Source organism: Mirounga angustirostris, unplaced genomic scaffold (assembly GCF_029215605.1).
Source record: "Mirounga angustirostris isolate CCGP_5_RB_7025 unplaced genomic scaffold, mMirAng1.0.hap1 SCAF_1, whole genome shotgun sequence".
In the NCBI taxonomy this organism is placed as follows: Eukaryota; Metazoa; Chordata; class Mammalia; order Carnivora; family Phocidae; genus Mirounga; species Mirounga angustirostris.
Genome location: NW_026991709.1, coordinates 189717039 through 189738444, shown reverse-complemented (window position 1 = coordinate 189738444; position 21406 = coordinate 189717039). Strand labels below are relative to the sequence as shown.

The following is a 21406-nucleotide window of genomic DNA, read 5'->3' as shown; positions in this document are numbered from 1 at the left end:
TCTGTTAGCCATGAACCCTCAATCTACAAACTGGGACAAAAGTCTCTTCTTCACCAACAGGGTTCTCTGTGCATCAACAGGAGAAAATAAAAAGCACTTTACAAATGGAAGAGATTAAAAGATAAAATTAAGAAAACTTAAAATGCAAGTGGAGTTCCCAAAATATAGTTATTATGGAATGCTTTGTTATTTCCTCACCAGTCATCATAAAATAAAAACAGGGTACTATGGCAATTCGAAATAATGGAATAAAGAGAATATAAAGAGAATGATAGGTGGGGCGCCTGGGTGGCTCGGTCGGTTAAGCATTCTACTCGATCTTAGCTCAGGTCTTGATCTCAGGGTCATGAGTTCAAGCCCCTTGTAACCTACTTTAAATAAATAAATAAATAAGTATTAAAAAAAAGAGAGAGAGAATGATAGATTCCAGAAGAGAATATATGTATAAGAATTTGAAACAGGTTTCAATATCCACCATCTTTTTCATTTTTAAATGATAATTCTCTGGATGTTAAGATCTAATCAAGAATTTAACTTCAAATTTATCTTCACAAGAGCATTGCTATTTTCCCCTAGCTATTGACACTTATGTAGGATTCTTACCACGAACAGGTATAGTCTGCTTTATTTGGCGAATATTTTCTTTATCTGCTTGCTCCTCAGACTCTGGCATCAGCAAGGCTGACATCTCTGCGCTGCTAACACAGTCCTCAGTCACAGACTGTTGGCATGATCGGTTATTTCTGGACCCAATGGATCTTACTGTCTGTAAGGGACAGGAATTAATCTGCACATTTTACAATATGGGAATTGCATTTATTTCCTGTAGAATTTACAGAGACTAATAATATTTGGACAAATAAAAAGCGAGAAAAGAAACTAGAGGAAATGAGAAGGTTAGAAAGTTGGTGGAGAGGGAAATTATAGCAGAAAATTAGAAAGAAATGGAAGGAGAAATATAATGTGAGACAAAATAGAAGACAAACAAGTTTTCTAGACACATAAATTAAAATGTGCTTATAATCCATCTTTAGTAGGTAGGAGTTGAACTGAAAATCACTGCGTGTGTCAGAAATCCAAGGAAATTAAAAATAAAAATATAACATTTGAGAATCTGTTCATTGTAAGGTATCTGGTGAAGGTCCAACTCTTTTTTGAAGGAGACCACAAAATGTGCTCATATATATTTGCCTTTAAGTTTTGTGAACATATTTAATCAAAAGAATACTCAGAAATGGTAATTGTGTTGACATGACAAAAATAAAACCGTTTTGAGGTCTTTTAAAATCCAGAATTTCTGTTCCAAATTTATTCAAGCCTTATGCTTTTGGCATGTATTCTCTCTGCCTCTTTCCCCCGCCACCACCCGTGCACTGGGAAAGAACCCTTCTCCTCCCATGCCCCTCACGCTTAGACAAGCTCTTCAGACCTTGCTCCTACCTCACTGGATATCCTCATGTTATTCCTTCTGCCAGAGAGTGGAGGTGGTCCCAGAACTCTGGATCCGAAAGCGATATGACAGACATCTTGATTTTTACTGTTCCGCATGCTACCTGTTCCCCTGTTAATGAACTGATCTGTTTTGTTCAAAGAAGGTAATAATAGTCCATTAATGGGCATAATGACAAACATCATGTTGCAATGTTTCTGAAAGTACAATCCAGGTGTCATATGATCTGTATCTCCCTTCCCCACTACAGGTCACTTATAAAAAATGCAGATACTGAAGCCCAACATTAGATATACTAGATATATAGAATTAGAATCTTGGGGAGGAGCAGCAGAAATCTCTAATTTTAACGAGTTCCCCCAAATGGTTCTTATGCTCACTGTCATTTGAGAACCACTGCCATAAATATTCTTCCTCAAAGAGAGAGAGAGAGAAAAGAAAAGAAAGGAAGCTACTAAAAAATACATCTTATTTTCTCTTTAAGGAAATAATTTAAATAAAACTATTTAACTCAATGGAACAAATATTTTTTTTTAAAGATTTTATTTATTTATTTGAGAGAGAGAATGAGAGACAGAGAGCATGAGAGGGAAGAGGGTCAGAGGGAGAAGCAGACCCCCCTGCTGAGCAGGGAGCCCGATGTGGGACTTGATCCCGGGACTCCAGGATCATGACCTGAGCCGAAGGCAGTCGCTTAACCAACTGAGCCACCCAGGCGCCCTCAATGGAACAAATATTTGATTGAGCACTCTTGAGCTTTTCCTAGAAGTTGTCAGTGATACAAAATAGCTAAGATATATCGCTTGCCCTCAAGGGAGGTGAGAGTACAAGTAAACAGGTAACTATAACATAAAGCAGCTCAGTGGAAATGAAGAAAAGTGACCTCTTGTTCCTCAAAAAATTAAAAATAGAATTACCCTATAATGCAGTAATCACAGTATTGGGTATTTACCCCCAAAATACAATGTGGGGACAAATACAAAAACACTAATTTGAAGGCATTCCTGTACCTCTATGTTTATTGCAGCATTATTTACAATAGCCAAACTATGGAAGCAGCCCAAGTATTCAGTGATAGATGAACAGATTCAGAAGATGTGGTACATATATACAATGGAATATTATTTAGCCATAAAAAGAACTAAATCTTGCCATTTGCAAAGACATGGATGGAGCTAGAGAGCATAATGTAAAGCGAAACAAGTCAGTCAGAGAAAGACAAATACTGTATGATCTAACTGATACGTGGAACTTAAGAAGCAAGACAAATGAGCAAAGGGGAAAAAAAAAAGGGAGAGGAACAACCGTGAAACAGACTCTTAACTCTAGAGAACAAACTGATGGTTAGCAGAGGGGAGGTGGATGGGGAGGAAGGGTGAAATAGGGGATGGGGAGTACACTTACTATGATGGAAAAAAAAAAAAGAGTAAGTGACCTCTTGAATGGAGTTTGAATGACTGATAAGATTTCAAGAATAAAAGATGTAGGGTGCCCTAGAGAGAAGAAAGTGAATAAAGACAAGAGTGAACTGGTAGGGTATGCTTGGGGAGCAATGAAATTACCAGTTTAGCTAGAAGGATGGGTTTGGGTCACATTGAAAAGAGCCTTAAATCGCTAAAAGCCTATTCTAAATTTGGTAGGTGATAGGGTATCATTGAAAATTTTGGGGGAGAAGGAGAACAAACTGATAGGACCAGGATAAGGCAGGTGTGCTGACCAAACCTTGCTGCCTTTCCCTTCTGGGCACACAGGTATATTACATTTCTGAGCCTTCCCTGCAGTTATATGGGTCATGTGACTGACTTCTGGTTAATGAGACATGAGAAGTGAAATGTGAGATGTGTAAACTACTTCCTGGCCCCCTAAAACCTCCCGCATAATCCCCCATACTCTCTCTTCCCTCATCTCGACAAGACATCTGGGGGAGGGCTATAAGGCCTGGAGAAGAACCACTAGGTGAAAGGAGTCTGGGTCTCTGAATAACCTCATGGAAGGCTGCCCAAGGAACTCCTGATTGGATGAGGCTGTGGGGCTCTTTGTGACTGCAGGTGAGGGTGATGAACCTTAACTCAAAAAACTGCCTGCAATCTAGAAAACCTTCTGTTATGCCCACTTGCAAGACAGGACCAACCTTAACATTATGATATTGGCTCCAAGTAAGTCCACATTTGTCCTATAGTCCTGGATATATATGAGCTACTGGCTACTTCCTATCTGACCTATTCCCCGGAAAAAATTCCTATAGTTAGGTAGGTGGTTTCTTTAGCCTCTGCTGCAGAGTTGTAACTTTACATGTGGAGTTAAAAACCACTCTTCTGCAATGGCATGAAAAAAGGCACGAAAGTTTGTGAAAACACGCCATGCTTAGGAAGCTCCACTTGTTTAGATCTGAGTAGAAGTAATATGATGTGGGTAAATGGGTGTTTTCTGGGTTTGGTTTTATTTTTGCAGTAGATGAAGCTGAAGAGATGGGCAAGGGCCAGACTGTTGACATGATCTGAAAGAATGTTGCTGGACAGAAAATCTAAGGTGGCTGGCTAGCAAAGTGGTGAGGAGATACACCGTTCCAGTTTTCTTCAAATTCTTGAAGCCCTGTTAGGTAGAAGAGAGATTCCATTTGTCCAAAGGGCAGAATCAGAACTAATGAGAAGAACTGACTTCAAGGTTTTAGTCCAACATGAGGAACATCTTTAAGTATGTCTGGTCATTGTGGTGGAGAATTTTCTGTCATTCTGGCTCTTATAAAGCAGATTCAGATACCAGAGGACTCCCTACTTTCTATTTCTGGCCTAGTCCTCTCTTCTGAGTTCCATGCCTTGTATCCAGTGGCTTTCTTGCTCAGTTCCTCTTCCATGTCTTAAAGACACAAATGGAGAATGTAGTCCAGTGAATGGCACCACAATCCACAGAGTTTGAAGAGTTAGGATCTGGGTGTCATCCCTGACTCCTCTGTCCACCTTCTCCACAGCCAACCCAAGTCTACTTCTCTCTAACTCCTTGGTCAGCACTGCAGTCCAAGTGACCGTCATCCTTCTCCTGGATGATCACAGAGCCTCTCAAGGGATCTCCCATGTCCACACTGGCTCCCTGTCCCATGCCTCCTCCAAAATGTACCCAGAGCGGTCTTAGGCAAGCATATACCTGATCAAGTCATTCCTTTTCCTCACTTAAAACTTTTCAATGTCTTCCCTGCTGCAGTTAGGATTAGGAAGAAAGCCTTTAACAGTGGCTGCAAAAACCTACATGTTCTGGCTTCAGTTCATACCTTTCACCCCTCATTTTCTGCTCTCTCAGACTGGCCTCCTCAGTTCTTCCTGCCTACCAGAGCATTTGTGTGTGCTCTTCCCCATGCCTAAAAGGCTCTTCCAGTGTAGGTACTCCCATAAACTTTCCTTCCCATAACTTGTCAAATTGCACTTAAAAAATTTTTTTTAAAATTCAGTTTAGTTAACATATAGTGTATTATTGGTTTTAGGGATAGAATTTAGTGATTCATCAGTATATATAATATATATAACATAACACCCAGTGCTCATTACATCAAGTGCCCTCCTTAATGCCCAACACCCAGTTACCCCATCCCCCCACCCACCTCCCTTCCAGCAACCCTCAGTTTATTTCCTAGAGTTAAGAGTATTTTCTGGTTTGCCTCCCTCTCTATTTTTATCTTATTTTTCCTTCCCTTCCCCTATGTTCATCTGTTTTGTCTCTTAAATTCCACATATGAGTGAAATCATATGGTATTTGTCTTTGACTTATTTCCCTTAGCATAATACCCTCTAGCTCCATCCACCTCGTTGCAAATGGCAAGATTTCATTCTTTAAAAATACTTTTACATGTGTTTGTGAGATTTGCTGATAATGTGTGCTTCAGTAGATATAAACTCAATAGCCTAGTTTGTCACCCCTAAATTGCTAGTCTGGTGCCTGACATGGAATTATAGATCCTTGCTGAGCAAAATGAATGAATCATTAAATGTAATGAGTCAAATGGGATGTTGGATTAAATGACTAAATATTTCTAACTATGGCTGGAATTTCATTTTTCATTTTAAGAAAATTCCAACTGCAGGTTTTATGTGTGAATTGAGGAAGACTGGGCAGGACTGGACAACTGCCAGGATATGGAGGATGAGAGAGAAGGGTCAACAATGACCAAGACGTTGATAATTACATGACTGGTGTGGCTTTCAATATCAGTAGTGCTATGGCACCCCAATCAGATACCTACTCAGGTTACATGTGAAATGTTCTACTGTTAGCACATAGACTTGGCTGTGTGTACATCTGTATTTTTTTTAGTCATTATAAATATCCATTTGGAGTTAGCAAAACACTGTTAGTCTCTCAGGATCAACAACAGAAAGAAATGACACTCAAATCCCAGGCCAATTGGAAAAATTTATTATAGAATCTGTCATTATTTGTACCATTTGTGACCAAGTAGAACAAATCCTAGACTATTGATTTTGTTCTCAAATGTGGATTTTCCCAGAAAGAAAGAGCCACTGAAGGTCCTGAAGGGTATGGGATATGGCTTGGGCCTACATGGGAATTTTTAGTATCAGAATAGGAAATTTTTTTTTTTTTTACTTCCAGTCATGGGAACCATTAGGCTATGGGCATATTTTTTGCATATCTTTCTGTTCAAACATCTTATGGGGCAATTTCCTCAATGTTTTTTCATTTTCTTTATATATAGTCTCCCCCAACTAATTTAAGCTCCTTTAAGTAGAAAGACCATTTATTTGGTTGTGTATGTACCTCCATCTGTGGAGCCCAGCACAGTATGTGGCAGACAATGGATAAAGTTCACCACAATTGTTAAATAGTATTCAAGATTAAAAGGAAGATTTTTTAGGGGAGAGAATATTTCAAAAAATCATACTGACATAGTTCTAGCTATAATTCCAACAAAATGTACACATTAACTAGTTTGTAGCTATTTAAAAAATTAAAATTCCTAAATATCTTGAATTTTTTAGAGGAATCTCTTACTTAGCAGTGGATGTCCAGTGACCATTCAAGATACACATAAACCTCATATAATATAGTCTTCTAAATCACAGAAAATTAGATATGATTCTGTATTTTATAAGAGGATCTACTATAGGATTTCTTTAAAGAGTAATCTACCACTCTGTATTTAAAGTTAAGTCTATTTTTTAAAATTCACAAATGCTAGCACACTTTTTTCACAAACCAAAGTATACCAATACTCAACCATTAAGTATCTCTTTATTAATAGACTTCTTTAAATTTCTTGGTACAATTAACATATACACATTCTTAAAGGCTGTTTCATTTTAGTAATTCTGTTTATAATCATTAATTGTTACAATTATCTCTATAAACATGTATCATGCTATTTATCTACTATGAGACAATCCTAATTAAAACCTACAAGGAAAAGTAATTTATTGGTTTCTAAAATAAAAAGTAAAAGGGACAAAGTTTCTATAATGAGAAAAACCTTAATAAAAGAAAACTACAAGCAGAAACGCATGCCTTTTGAATTCTAAAGGGAGCTCTTTTAAGGGCTGATATCAATATGCACAATATAAGGTTAAAAATCAAGATTAGATTAAAGTCATGCTCTAGGCATTTCATTTTCTTGAGTTTGCGGAAAATGAACTTGGTGTAGGTCAGAGATGTTACCATTAATTATTTTGCTATTTTATGAGGGGTACATGCCTTTGTAGTTAGAATATAAAACCTGAGGGTCTACTCTCTAATTGTCTTTTAGAAAAATAAACATTCATTTTTGTCTCAAGATACAATGTTCTAATTATTATAGTCATTTAAGTTTGCAGGGTTTTCAAAGCTTAACCAGAAAAACCTGCTGAATTTTCAAATCTAATCATTGAAGGGTCATGCTCAAGACATATCTATTATCTGACAGTCAAATCAGAATTAAACTTGCTATCAGAATCCAATCTTGAATTGGACTAATTTTTATTTTATTATATGTGCACCATTATAAAGAATGTCAAAAATACAAAAAAGGCTGATCTAGTAAAGCAATATTATTTTAGACAAGGTACTTAACCTTTTAAGCCTCACTTCCTTTCATAAGATTAGGATAAAATAGTACTTAAGTCATGGTGTTTTTGTTAGATCGTATGAAACAATGCATGTAACATGCCAAATACTGTGCTTAGTAGGGACTAAATGCTTAATAAATATGTTATTAATATCTTCCATCTTGAATAGCATTTAACACTTTACAGAGTCCATTCATAATCACTTATTTCTTTATGCATCCATCCTTTCAGTAGTGACTGGGCACATGGTCTGGGCAGTTGTACCTCATTAATAAAAAGTTTAAGACATTTTTTAAAGGCAATAAAACATATTACAAACTAAAATTAGAATATCTCTTTCTCCTCTAAACTTGAGTACGACCTTAGATAATGTCATCTGTGAGTAAAGTGAGGATATGGCAACAAGATAAAAAGTAATAAGGCACAAGATATTACTTTTCTTCACAAACTCTTAATTTATTAAAAAGCTATCAATAACCGGGGGGAGGAGCAAGATGGCAGAGGAGTAGGGGACCTAAATTTCGTCTGGTCCCAGGAATTCAGCTAGATAGTTATCAAACCATTCAGAACACCTACAAACTCAACAGGAGATCAAAGAAAAGAATAGCAGCAACTCTCTGAACAGAAAAGCGACTACTTTCTGGAAGGTAGGATGTGTGGAGAAGTAAATCTGAGGCAATATTTGGGAAGATAGATCGCAGAGGGAGGGAGCCTCCTCAGCCGGCTACCAGCAAGTGACAGAGCAGCAGAGCACAAAATCAGAACTTTTAGAAGTCCACTCTGCTGAGGGATGTCACTCCAGTGGCTAAGCAGGGGGTGGAACCCTCGCTAGGACAGTGTGGTCTCAGGACCCTCAGGGTCACATAAAGCCTGGGGGTGCCGAAGTGCGGCAGAGCTCCCAGGTATCGGAGGGGGAAGCCAGCTGCAAAGACGGAGCTGAGAAGTGGGCTCTCAGCTTGGGGTTGCCATAAACCGTGATCCACAGCACAGTCGGGCCACTGCTCCTCCAGCAGGGACCCAACAAGAGGCAGATCCAGGGAGACTCCCCTTCCTCCCCTGGGAGGAGTGGTGTGTGAGCACACTGCAGGAATCTGCTGAGTTTGGAGACTCCAAACGGGGTCGTGTGCCAGAAATAGAAATGCTCGGTCAGAGGCTGGGTGAGCACGGAGTGCGGCGGGATAACAGGGAGACAAGAGTGAAATGCTTTTCTCTGGGGGCATGCTGAGGAGTGGGGCCCCGACCTCTTGGCTCCTCTGGGACCAGAGATTGGGAGGCTGCAATTTTCACTCTCGTCCTCCAAAGCTGTACAGAAAGTTCAAAGTTAATTTTCAAAATTTTCTTTATTTTTTCTTTTTCTATTTTTTTAGTTGAATTTTTCTTCTTTCCTTTTTCAACTAACATTTTATCAATTCCTTTTTAAAAATCTTTAAAAATTTTTCATTTTTACAGTCATATCTCTTCATTGTATTTAACCTTTTTTTTTGTGTATATATATAAGCTTTTCTTTCTTTAAAATTTTGGGATACAGTTTCTTCTAACAGACCAAAATCTACCCTAAATCTAGTGTATGATGTTGTCCTAGTCTCCCGCCTGATCACATTCTCTCATTAAAAAAAATTTTTTTTTCATTCTTTTTTCAAACAACTTATCAATTCCTTTTTAAAAATCCTTTTAATTTTCATCTTTACAGTCATATTCCATTGCTCCATCGTATTTACCCTTATGTTTATATATATGTAAGTTTTTCTTTCTTTAAAATTTTGGGAGGCAATTTCTTCTAACAGACCAAAATACACGCAAAATCTAGTGTGTGGCTCTGTTAAATTCACTAGCCTGATCATATTCTTTTTTTTTTTTTTTCCTTTCTTCCCCCAACCCCAGTTTCGGGTCTTTTCTGATTTGTTTAGTGTATATTTTTCTGGGGTCGTTGTTACCCTTTTAGCATTTTTTTAGCATTTTGTTCTCTCATTCATCTATTCTCCTCTGGACAAAATGACAAGACAGAAGAACTCACCTCAAAAAAAAAAAAAAAGAACAAGAGGCAGTACTGACTGCCAGGGACCTAATCAATAGGGACATTAGTAAGATGTCAGAACTAGAGTTCAGAATGACAATTATAAAGATACTAGCTGGGCTTGAAAAAAGTATAAAAGATACTAGAGAATCCCTTTCTGGAGAAATAAAAGAACTAAAATCTAAACAAGTCAAAATCAAAAAGGCTATTAATGAGGTCCAATAAAAAATGGAGGCTCTAACTGCTAGGATAAATGAGGCAGAAGAAGAACTAGTGATATAGAAGACGAAATGATGGAGAATAAAGAAGCTGAGAAAAAGAGATAAACAACTACTGGATTATGAGGGCAGAATTTGAGAGATAAGTGATACCATAAAGTGAAACAACATTAGAATAACTGGGATCCCAGAAGAAAAAGAAAGAGAGAGAGGGGCAGAAGGTATATTGGAGCAAATTATAGCAGAAAACTTCCCTAATTTGGGGAAGGAAATGCATCAAAATCCAGGAGGCACAGAGAAGGCCCCAAATCAATAAAAATAGGTCAACACCCCAACACCTAATAGAAAAACTTACAAGTCTCAGAGACAAAGAGAAAATCCTGAAAGCAGCTCTGGACAAGAGGCCCGTAACCTACAAGGGTACAAACATTAGACTGGCAGCAGACCTATCCACAGACCTGGCAGGCCAGAAAGGACTGGCATTAAATATTCAGAGCACTAAATGAGAAAAATATGCAGCCAAGAATACTATATCCAGCTAGGCTGTCATTGAAAATAGGAGAGATAAAAAGCTTCCAGGACAAACAAAAACTAAAAGAAATTGTGAATACCAACACAGCCCTACAAAAAATATTGAAAGGGGCCCTCTAAGCAAAGAGAGAGCCTAAAAATAACATAGACTGGAAAGGAACAGAGACAATAGACGGTAACAGTCACTTTACAGGCAATACAATGGCATTAAATTAATATCTTTCAATAGTTACCTGAATGTAAATGGGCTAAATACCCAATCAAAAGACATAGGGTATCAGACTGGATAAAAAAACAAGACCCATTGATATGCTGTCTGCAAGAGACTCATTTTAGACCCAAAGACACCTCCAGATTGAAAGTGAGGGGGTGGAAAACTATTTACCATGCTAATGGACATCAAAAGAAAGGTGGGGTGGCAATCCTTATATCAGACAAAATAGATTTTAAACCAAAGACTATAATAAGAGATGAGGAAGGACACTACAGCATACTTAAAGGGTCTATCCAACAAGAAGATCTAATAATTTTAAATATCTATGCCCCTAACATGGGAGCAGCCAATTATATAAGCCAGGTAATAACAAAATCAAAGAAACACATTGATAACAATACAATAATAGTAGGGGGCTTTTAACACACCTCTCATTCAAATGGACAGATCATCTAAGCAAAAGATCAACAAGGAAATAAAGGCTTTAAATGACACACTGGATCAGATGGACTTCAAAGATATATTCAGAACATTCCATCCCAAAGCAACAGAATACATATTCTTCTCAACTGCACATGGAACATTCTCCAGAATAGATCACATCCTAGGTCACAAATCAGGTCTCAACCGGTACCAAAAGATTGGGATCATTCCCTGAATATTTTCGGACCACAATGCTTTGAAACTAGAACTCAATCATAAGAGGAAAGTTGGAAAGAACTCAAATACACGGTGGCTAAAAAGCATCCTACTAACGAATGAATGGGTCAACTAGGAAATTAAAGAAGAATTCAAAAAATTCATGGAAACCAATGAAAATGAAAACACAACTGTTTAAAATCTTTGGGATGCAGCAAAGGCGGTCCTAAGAGGAAAGTATATAGCAATAGAAGCCTTTCTCAAGAAACAAGAAAGTTCTCAAATACACATCCTAACCCTACTCCTAAAGGAGCTGGAGAAAGAAGAAGCCTAAACTCAGCAGGAGAAGAGAAATAATAAGGATCAGAGCAGATATCAATGAAATAGAAACCAAAAGAACAGTAGAACAGATCAACAAAACTAGGAGCTGATTCTTTGAGAGAATTAATAAGATTGATAAACCCCTGGCTAGACTTATCAAAAAGAAAAGCGGAAGGACTCAAATAAATAAAATCATGAATGAAAGAGGTTAGATTATAACAGACACCAAAGAAATACAAACAATTACAGGAACATATTATGAGCAACTATATGCTAGCAAATTAGATAATCTGGAAGAAGTGGATCCATTCCTAGAGACGTATAAACTACCAAAACTGAACCAGAAAGAAATAGAAAACCTGAACAGACCCATAAGGACTAAGGAAATTGAAGTGGTAATCAAAAATCTCCCAACAAACAAGAGCCCAGGGCCAGATGGCTTCCCAGGGGAATTCTACCGAACATTTAAAGAAGAATAAATACCTATTCTTCTGAAGCTCTTTCAAAAAATAGAAATGGAAGGAAAACTTCCAAACTCATTTTATGAGGCCAGCATTACCTTGATCCCAAAACCAGACAAAGACCCCATCAAAAAGGAGAACTACAGGGGCACCTGGGTGGCTCAGTCATTAAGCGTCTGCCTTCGGCTCAGGTCATGATCCCAGGGTCCTGGGATCGAGCCCCGCATCAGGCTCCCTGCTCAGCAGGAAGCCTGCTTCTCCCTCTCCCACTCCCCCTGCTTGTGTTCCCTCTCTCACTGTCTCTCTCTCTGTCAAATAAATAAAATCTTTAAAAAAAAAAAGGAGAACTACAGTCCAATATCCCTGATGAACATGGATGCAAAAATTCTCACCAAAATACTAGCCAGTAGGATCCAACAGTACATTAAAAGGATTATTCACCACGACCAAGTGGGATTTATTTCTGGGCTGCAAGGTTGGTTCAAATTCCACAAATCAATCAATGTGATACAATACATTAATAAAAGAAAGAACAAGAACCATATGACCTCTCAATAGATGCAGAAAAAGCATCTGACAAAGTACAGCATCATTTCTTGATTAAAACTCTTCATAGTGTAGGGATAGAGAGTACATACCTCAATATCATAAACACCATCTCTGAAAAACCCACACTGAATATCATACTCAATTGGGAAAACCTGAGAGCTTTTCCCCTAAGGTCAGGAACATGGCAGGGATGTCCATTATCACCACTGCTACTCAACATAGTACTAGAAGTCCTAGCCACAGCAATCAGACAACAAAAAGAAATAAAAGGCATCCGAATCAGCAAAGAAGTGAAACTCTCACTTTTTGCAGATGATATGATACTCTGTGTGGAAAACCCAAAAGACTCCACCCCCAAACTGCTAGAACTCATACAGGAATTCAGTAAAGTGGCAGGATATAAAATCAATGCACAGAAATCAGTGGCATTTCTATACAACAACAAGACAGAAGAAAGAGAAATTAAGGAGTTGATCCCATTTACAATTGCACCCCAAACCATAAGATACCTAGGAATAAATCTGGCCAAGGAGGCCAAGGATCTATACTCAGAAAACTATAGAATACTCATGAAAGAGATTGAGGAAGACAGAAAGAAATGGAAAAACGTTCCATGCTCATGGATTGGAAGAACAAATATTGTGAAAATGTCTATGCTACCTAGAGCAATCTACACATTTAATGCAATCCCCATCAAAATACCATCAACTTTTTTCGGAGAAATGGAACAAATAATCCTAAAATTTGTATGGAACCAGAAAAGACCCCGCATAGCCAGAGGAATGTTGAAAAAGAAAAGCAAAGCCAGTGGCATCACAATTCCAGACTTCAAGCTCTATTACAAAGCTGTAATCATCAAGACAGTATGGTACTGGCAAAAAAAAAAAAAAAAAAAAAAAAAACAGGCACATAGATCAATGGAACAGAATAGAGAGCCCAGAAATGGACCCTCAACTCTATGGTCAACTCATCTTTGACAAAGCAGGAAAGAATGTCCAGTGGAAAAAAGACAGTCTCTTCAACAAATGGTGTTGGGAAAATTGGACAGCCACATGCAGAAGAATGAAACTGGACCATTTTCTTACACCACACACAAAAACAGACTCAAAATGGATGAAAGACCTAAATGTGAGATGGGAGTCCATCAAAATCCTAGAGGAGAACACAGGTAGCAACCTCTTTGACCTCAACCACAGCAACTTCTTCCTAGAAACATCGCCAAAGGCAACGGAAGCAAGGGCAAAAATGAACTATGGGGACTTCATCAAGATAAAAAGTTTTTGCAAAGCAAAGGAAACAGTCAACAAAACCAAAAGACAACGACAGAACTGGAGAAAATATTTGCAAATGACATATTAGATATAGGGCTAGTATCCAAAATCTCTAAAGAACTTATCAAACTCCACACCCAAAGAACAACTAATCCAATCAAGAAATAGGCAGAAGACATGAACAGACATTTCTGCAAAGAAGACATCCAAATGGCCAACTGACACATGAAAAAGTGCTCAACATCACTCTGCAGCAGGAAATCCAAATCAAAACCTCAATGAGATACCACCTCACACCAGTCAGAATGGCTACAATTAACAAGTCAGGAAATGACAGATGTTGGCAGGGATGCAGAGAAAGGGGAACCCTCCTACACTGTTGGTGGGAATGCAAGGTGGTGCAGCTACTCTGGAAAACAGTACGGAGGTTCCTCAAAAAGTTGAAAATAGAGCTACCCTATGACCCATCAATTGCACTACTGGGTATTTACCCCAAAGATACAAATGTAGTGATCCCAAGGGGCATGTGCACCCCAATGTTTATTGAAGCAATGTCCACAACAGCTAACTATGGAAAGAACCTAGATGTTCATCAACAGATGAGTGGATAAAGATGTGGTGTATAGATAGATAGATAGATAGATAGATAGATAAAAAATAAAGATGTGTATATATATACATATATATACATATAAATATATATATATGATGGAATATTATGCAGCCATCAAAAAATGAAATCTTGCCATTTGCAATGATGTGGATGGAACTAGAGGGTATTATGCTAAATGAAATAAGTCAATCAGAGAAAGACAAGTATCATATGATCTCACTGATATGTGGAATTTCACAAACAAGGCAGAGGATCATAGGGGAAGGGAGGGAAAAATGAAACAAGATGAAACCAGAGAGTGAGACAAATCATAAGAGACTCTTAATCTCGGGAAACAAACTGAGGGTTGCTGGAGTGGAGGGAGGTGGAAGGGATGGGGTGGCTGGGTGATGGACATTGGGGAGGGTATGTGCTATGGTGAGCACTGTGAATTGTGTAAGACTGTTGAATCACAGACCTGTACCTCTGAAACAAATAATACATGATATGTTAAAAAAAAAAAAAAAAAAAAAAAAAAGCTATCAGTAGCCTAGTTCTTCGTCTTTAGTATTAATGAGTAAAGAAACCTTTTCAGGGAAACAATTTTATTATCTCAAGAAAACTTTCCATTTTGAATGAGTGGAGCTTAAATATAATATAGGCTTTGGTAGATAATTTCCATCATTTGGTTTTGGAAATAGCACAGTTTCGTATAACACAAGAAGGTTCCCCAGAAGAAAATCCTTAAAACAAGTAGTGAGAAATTGCTTAATGGGAGTAAGCAGTTAAGAATTCATCTCTCAAACCAGACTGCCTGGTCACATCCTAGGTCTACCACTCACTAATTACTTTGTCTCTGTGAGCCTCACTATCCTTATCTACAAAATGGTGATTATGATGGTTTCTACACAAAAAGGTATATGAGAGGATTAAATGGGATAAATGATGTGTGATGGCTAAATTTATATATCAACTTGACTGGGCCCACAGGGTTCCTAGATTAAACATTGCTCTGAGTATGACTGTGAGGACATTTCTGGATGAAATGAACATTTCAATTGGTAAATTCCACCCCAAGGTAGGTGGATCTCATCACCCAATCTAAGGAGGGCCTGAATAGAACAAAAAGATGGAGGAAGGGAGACTTTGATCCCTCTGTCTGACCCCTTAAGGTAGGACATTGGTCTTTAGCCGTCCTCAGACTTGTGCTTTCACTATTGGCTCTCCTGGATTTGGACAGGAACTGCACCATTGGCTCTTCTGGGCCTCCAACTTGACCACTGCAGGTCCTGGGACTTCTCAGTTTCCATAACTGCATGACCCAATTCCTTATGATAGGTCTCTCTCTCTCTCCCTCTCTCTCTATATATATATTCTAAAACCAAATGATGGAAATTATCTATCAAGGCCTATATTATATGTAAATTGTATATATGTGTGTGTTCTGTTTCTCTGGAGAAACCTGACACTGTGTAAAGGATACAGCAAAAAGTCACTAAACATTAGTGGTGATGGTGATGATGATTTGCTGCTTAATATACTCACCTGCTCAAATTATATGGCTAGCATTTCATTCACTCACTTGATCACTTAATTAACAAATATCTATTGAGTTCCTGGTAAGTGTTGAGCTAGGTGCTAAGGATACAACAATAAATAGGACCCCTGCGGTTTTGAAGCTCACATTCCCCTTGGGGAGACAGCAATAAGCAAACAATTAAGTAAAAAGAACGTATCAGGTAAGGATAAGAGCTGTGATGGAAATAAAAGCAGGGTGATGTTACAGAGAGGGTGTCTTGGGGGTTATTGGATGATTATAGCCCCATGTTCATCACTATGTGAACTATTTGTAAAAATGTATGTGAGCATAATTGATACTAATACGGTATAGATTGTCATAGATATTCCCCTATTATATCATAAATAAACAAGTTTAATATGCAACTATATACTTAAAAGATTTGTCATTAATTTTGGATTTCCTTCCCATTATATATTTTAAATGAGAATACTGACATTAAGTAAAGAAATATATTTTAATTTTATAGCAATTCTCTGGGCTTTTCAAAAGACAGAAAGGTATACAGAAGAAACTAAACATTTCTCATAGTTGCTCTAACATAATATATATCTATTGACACCACAAATCATGAACATATTTAGAAAGTTACAATTCTCTAACAGAGGAAGATATGAGGAATAAGTCTTATTTTCCTGACCCTACCTCTACTAGTCCGTGTTCCTGAAGTTTATTAATTTTCGTGTGTTTCCTTAAAAAATGTACCCCAAAGATACAAATGTAGTGATCCGAAGGGGTACGTGCTCCCCAATGTTTATAGCAGCAATGTCCATAATAGCCAAACTATGGAAAGAGCCAAGATGTCCATCGACAGATGAATGGGTAAAGAAGATGTGGTATATATATATATATATATATATATATATATATATATATATATACACACACACACACACACACAATGGAATATTATGCAGCCATCAAAAAAAAAAAAGAAATCTTGCCATTTGCAATGACGTGGATGGAACTGGAGGGTATTATGCTGAGCGAAATAAGTCAATCAGAGAAAGACATGTATCATATGATCTCACTGATATGAGGAATTCTTAATCTCAGGAAACAAAATGAGGGTTGCTGGAGTGGTGGGGGGTGGGAGGGATGGGGTGGCTGGGTGATAGACATTGGGGAGGGTATGTGCTATGGTGAGCACCGTGAATTGTGTAAGACTGTTGAATCACAGACCTGTACCTCTGAAACAAATAATACATTATGTGTTAAAAAAAAAAAAAAGAAGATAGTAGGAAGGGAAAAATGAAGAGGGGGGAAATTGGAGGGGGAGATGAACCATGAGAGACTATGGACTCTGAGAAACAAACTGAGCGTTCTAGAGGTGAGGGGGGTGGGGGGATGGGTTAGTCTGGTGGTGGGTATTAAAGAGGGCACGTATTGAATGGAGTACTGGGTGTTATACGCAAACAATGAATCATGGAACACTACATCAAAAACTAATGATGTAATGTATGGTGATTAACATAACATAATAAAATAAAATTAAAAAAATACAAATGTATATTATAAATATATAAACATATATTATAAAATACAAATAAAATATATAAATATAAAAAAATGTACACCTATACCAGCGTCCCTAGGTAACTATCTTGTTTATTTACTAGATCAGTGGGCTCATACAGAGACAACATCCTAGCTTTCCATGTGTCACTGATGGAGACACACAGCTCTAAGACCTTTCCAGACCATCACAAGCAGATCAGGTCTGTTGTAGCTGCATCCATAATATCTTATTTGTGGGTATTTAATCAACTCCCTACTATGCACAAGTAGTTTGTCTCCAGTTTTGTCATTATAAGCCATACTGTAATAGACATCTAAAGGAGAAATGTAAAGTTTGGAATGAGTCAGTCCTGTAAAAGCAGCACAACTATGCAACGGATTAGATGTGGTTTTCACATTTACTATTATATTAATATTTATATATCAAAGTTTCTTCAATATTTGGTGGAAATATCACAGAAAAATTGAAATTCATTCTATATATGATTTGTGACATCTTTGCTGTAACAAATTTCACAGATACTGATCAATATCCACGCTAAATTCCTTTCACATTAAAAAAATTTTTTAAATAAAGGAATGTGACGAGGTATGCCTTAGTTTTACTAAAGATGGGGAAAGAGGTTATATAATTCAAACGTAAGAGACAGTTGAGTTCACTCTGACTTATTATCAGACACTGGACCCAGAAATTGTGGCATCTCTTTAAACCAACAATCTTTTTTAAAAAATTTTTTTGTTAAGTTAATCACCATACATTACATCATTAGTTTTTGATGTAGTGTTCCATGATTCATTGTTTGTGCATAACACCCAGTGCTCCATGCAGAACGTGCCCTCTTTAATCACCAGGCTAACCCATCCTCCCACCCCCCCTCCCCTCTAGAACCCTCAGTTTGTTTTTCAGAGTCCATCGTTTCTCATGTAAACCAACAATCTTAAGACAAAGCTTAGCTGAAAGTGTGAGTTTAGAAAAGTGTTTTGTTGAGGTGCCTTGGTAGCTTGTCAGTTAAGTGTCCAACTTTTAATTTCAGCTCAGGTCATGATCTCAGGGTTGTGAGATCGAGCCCCACATCCGGCTCCGAGCTGAGCAAGGAGCCTGCTTGAGATTCTCTCCCTCTGCGCCCCCACCCCCCGGCTTGCACACACTCTCTCTCTAAAAAAAAAGGAGAAAAATGTTTTTTTTTTCCTGAAGTCATAATCTAAATCCTTTTTCTTTTAGGTTCTCCTTTACAGTGCATTTTGTTACTTGATTTGAATTTTGCTTTCATAATGTGAAACCCAAAGAAATTCTAAGATCTCACCAGTGCCAACTGTAGTTGGATGATTACTTCATGGTTTTGCTAAATGCATTAACCTACCTATTTGCAATTGTGCTAGGAGATAGGGATGCCAGTCTTTTCTTATTTAGATAGGAGTAGAAGCCCAATAAGACTGCTGCTGTGGAAAAGAGGGCACTTGGGAAAACTGCCTCCTAATTTTTAGGCTAATCACTAGTTTTGGTTTGTGCTTAGTGGACCATTGCGTCTTGCCATTAGTAGCCGAATGCTCAACTTCAATGACCAGACCTGAATCTCTGGTTCAATTAAACTGGGGTTCCATTAATGAAAATAAGATAATCAGAGACCCCCCCAGTTCTCTGCAGACTAATAATCATTAGCTAACGTGCACTGGGAACTGACAAGGTGAACAGTGTAGAAGTGTGGTAACACTGGCTTTTTGGAAACACAATTATCTTATTAATTTCATTAAATGCTCTCGATCAGGTTACATGCCATTCAACAAAATGCACTCTAAAATGGAAGTTTTAAGGTCTCGTTTTTTTGCTCGAGTGAACATACTAGAAAGCATCCATCGGAAGCCAGGATTTATTTCTGTGGCAGCTTCACTAGGATCTCAGTGTGTGCATTTATAATAAAGCACCACAATGTACATGGATACTGTACAGTTAGTTATAAGAGCACAGTCATTTTCTCATGCAATTCAAAAATCTCATCATGGGGAGTCCATTTTTCAGACAGACACAAAAACAAATAGTTGAAATGAAGAAATATCTCCTGGCTTTTCCAATATTAGAAAGTCTGCCCTTGGGCATTATTCATTAGCTACACCTTTCAAATAAAATATCTCATTATTATTATATATATTTATAGTAAGTGTCAAAGCCCACAAATGACAAAAATAGCAATGGAAACGTATTTGTAGAAGGAGAACCACAAAGTTCAATGTACAGCAGCCCCCTCCCATCTCTGGGGGATATGTTCCCAGAACCCCAACGGATGCCTGAAACTGGATAGTACCAAACCATACATATTCCATTTTTTCCTATACATACATACCTCTGATAAAGTTTAATTTATAAATTAGGCACAGTAAGAGATTCACAACTAATAATAAAATAGAACAATTACAACAATATACTGTAATAAAAGTTATGTGAATGTGTTCTCTAAAATATCTTATTGTGCTGTACTCACTGTTCTTGTGATGATGCGAGATGATAACATTTCTATGTGACAAGATGACGTGAGGTGGATGATGTCAGTGTGTGACCTAGTGTTAGGCTACTGTTGACTTTCTGATGATACATCAGAAGGAGGATCATCTGCTTCTGAACCACACTTGACCGCAGGTAACTGAAACCTCAGGTAAGGGAGGACTGCTGTATGTTCATGTAATCTTAGCTGCCATCCATGTCCAATGAGCTTTTCTTTAAGAGAAACCTTATGGTTATAAAGGAATAGAAATATAATTGGGATTCACAGGACAGAAGCAATATGCTCTTAGGTGATGATTATTAATTTCCTTCCTTCCTTCTTTCTCTCTCCTTCCTTCCTCCCTCTTTCTTCTTTCTTTTCTTTCTTTCTTTCTTTCTTTCTTTCTTTCTTTCTTTCTTTCTTTCTTTCTTTCTTTCTTTTCTTTCCTTTCTTTCTTTCTTTCTTTCTTTCTTTCTTTCTTTCTTTCTTTCTTTCTTTCTTTCTTTCTTTTTCTTCTTCTTCTTCCTTCCTTCCTTCCTTCCTTTCTTTCTTTCTCTTTCCTTTTTTCTTTTCTTTTCTTTCTTTCGTAGTGGGCTCCATGCCCAGTGTGGAGCCCAGCACAGGGCTTGAACTCATGAACCTTAAATCAAGACCCGAGCTGAAATCAAGAGTCAGATGCGTAACTGACTGAACCACCCAGGCACCCCTGATTATTAATTTTCTGTATATGTGACTCAAGTTGACTATCATTATGTATTGAGATCTCATTTATGGAATTTGCAAAATACATACTAATATCCTCTTCTAAAAGTTGAGATCAAATATGGCCTATGAACAGTTTCTGTTTAATTATAATATTGAGTTAATGATGCAATTAATATTTATTCAAATTCCTCTTTAATCTCAAGCATCATACATGTCCTTGAACTTTAAATTAAAAAAAGACACTTAAAATATCTGGATATAGAATTGCATTTTCATTTAAAGACATAATTAATTCTTAAAACATTAAGCTAGAGAGATAAAAGAAGAAAAGAGCATTCACAATTGCTCTGAGTTATCTGATAGGGTTTACAGCTTAGTCATTTCTGTTACTGAAAGCATTCACAGACTATTAGATACAGATCGAGTGTTTGATTATCAAAAACACCCTTGCTTCTTTCATTCTGTGGTGAATCTCCCATTGAGATTGATTTGTGACCTGAGGTGTTTACGATGGCTGTCTGGGGAGTAAGATCTTTTTCATCCTTCTATATATTTTCTAAAGGTTCTTTAACGAACACGGGTTATATATATTCTCTCTCCCTAAAGAGAGTGTATATAATAAATATACAAATTCTTGCTACCTATGCCCTGTGCAACCAAAATGTACTGCCTAAAGTTGGCAATTGTGGAAATAGGTGATGGGGACATGGGGGTTTTTATGTCTTCTCTCTACTTTTCTGGAAGTTTGGAAATTTCATAATCGAGAGTTTAGAATTATAGTGTCTACTTACACATAGTCCCCTGCCTGGGTTTATACTGAAGA

At 37.5% G+C, this 21406-nt stretch overlaps 1 protein-coding gene across 13 annotated transcripts in view; it reads right to left on the bottom strand.

Annotated features, from left to right (window-relative positions):
• Positions 1-21406, bottom strand: part of CFAP20DC (CFAP20 domain containing) — a 270624-nt gene that overhangs the window by 94812 nt on the left and 154406 nt on the right. For 11 of the 13 annotated variants that reach the window (XM_064594315.1, XM_064594347.1, XM_045862039.3 and 8 more), the window contains 2 exons: positions 1441-1577; positions 604-766 (listed from right to left, as the gene is read on the bottom strand). The exons of the other annotated variants lie outside the window; for them this stretch is intronic. In XM_064594315.1, the coding sequence (XP_064450385.1) occupies positions 604-766; positions 1441-1577 (300 nt within the window). The remainder of the gene's footprint in view (positions 1-603; positions 767-1440; positions 1578-21406) is intronic. 13 annotated transcript variants of the gene reach the window in all.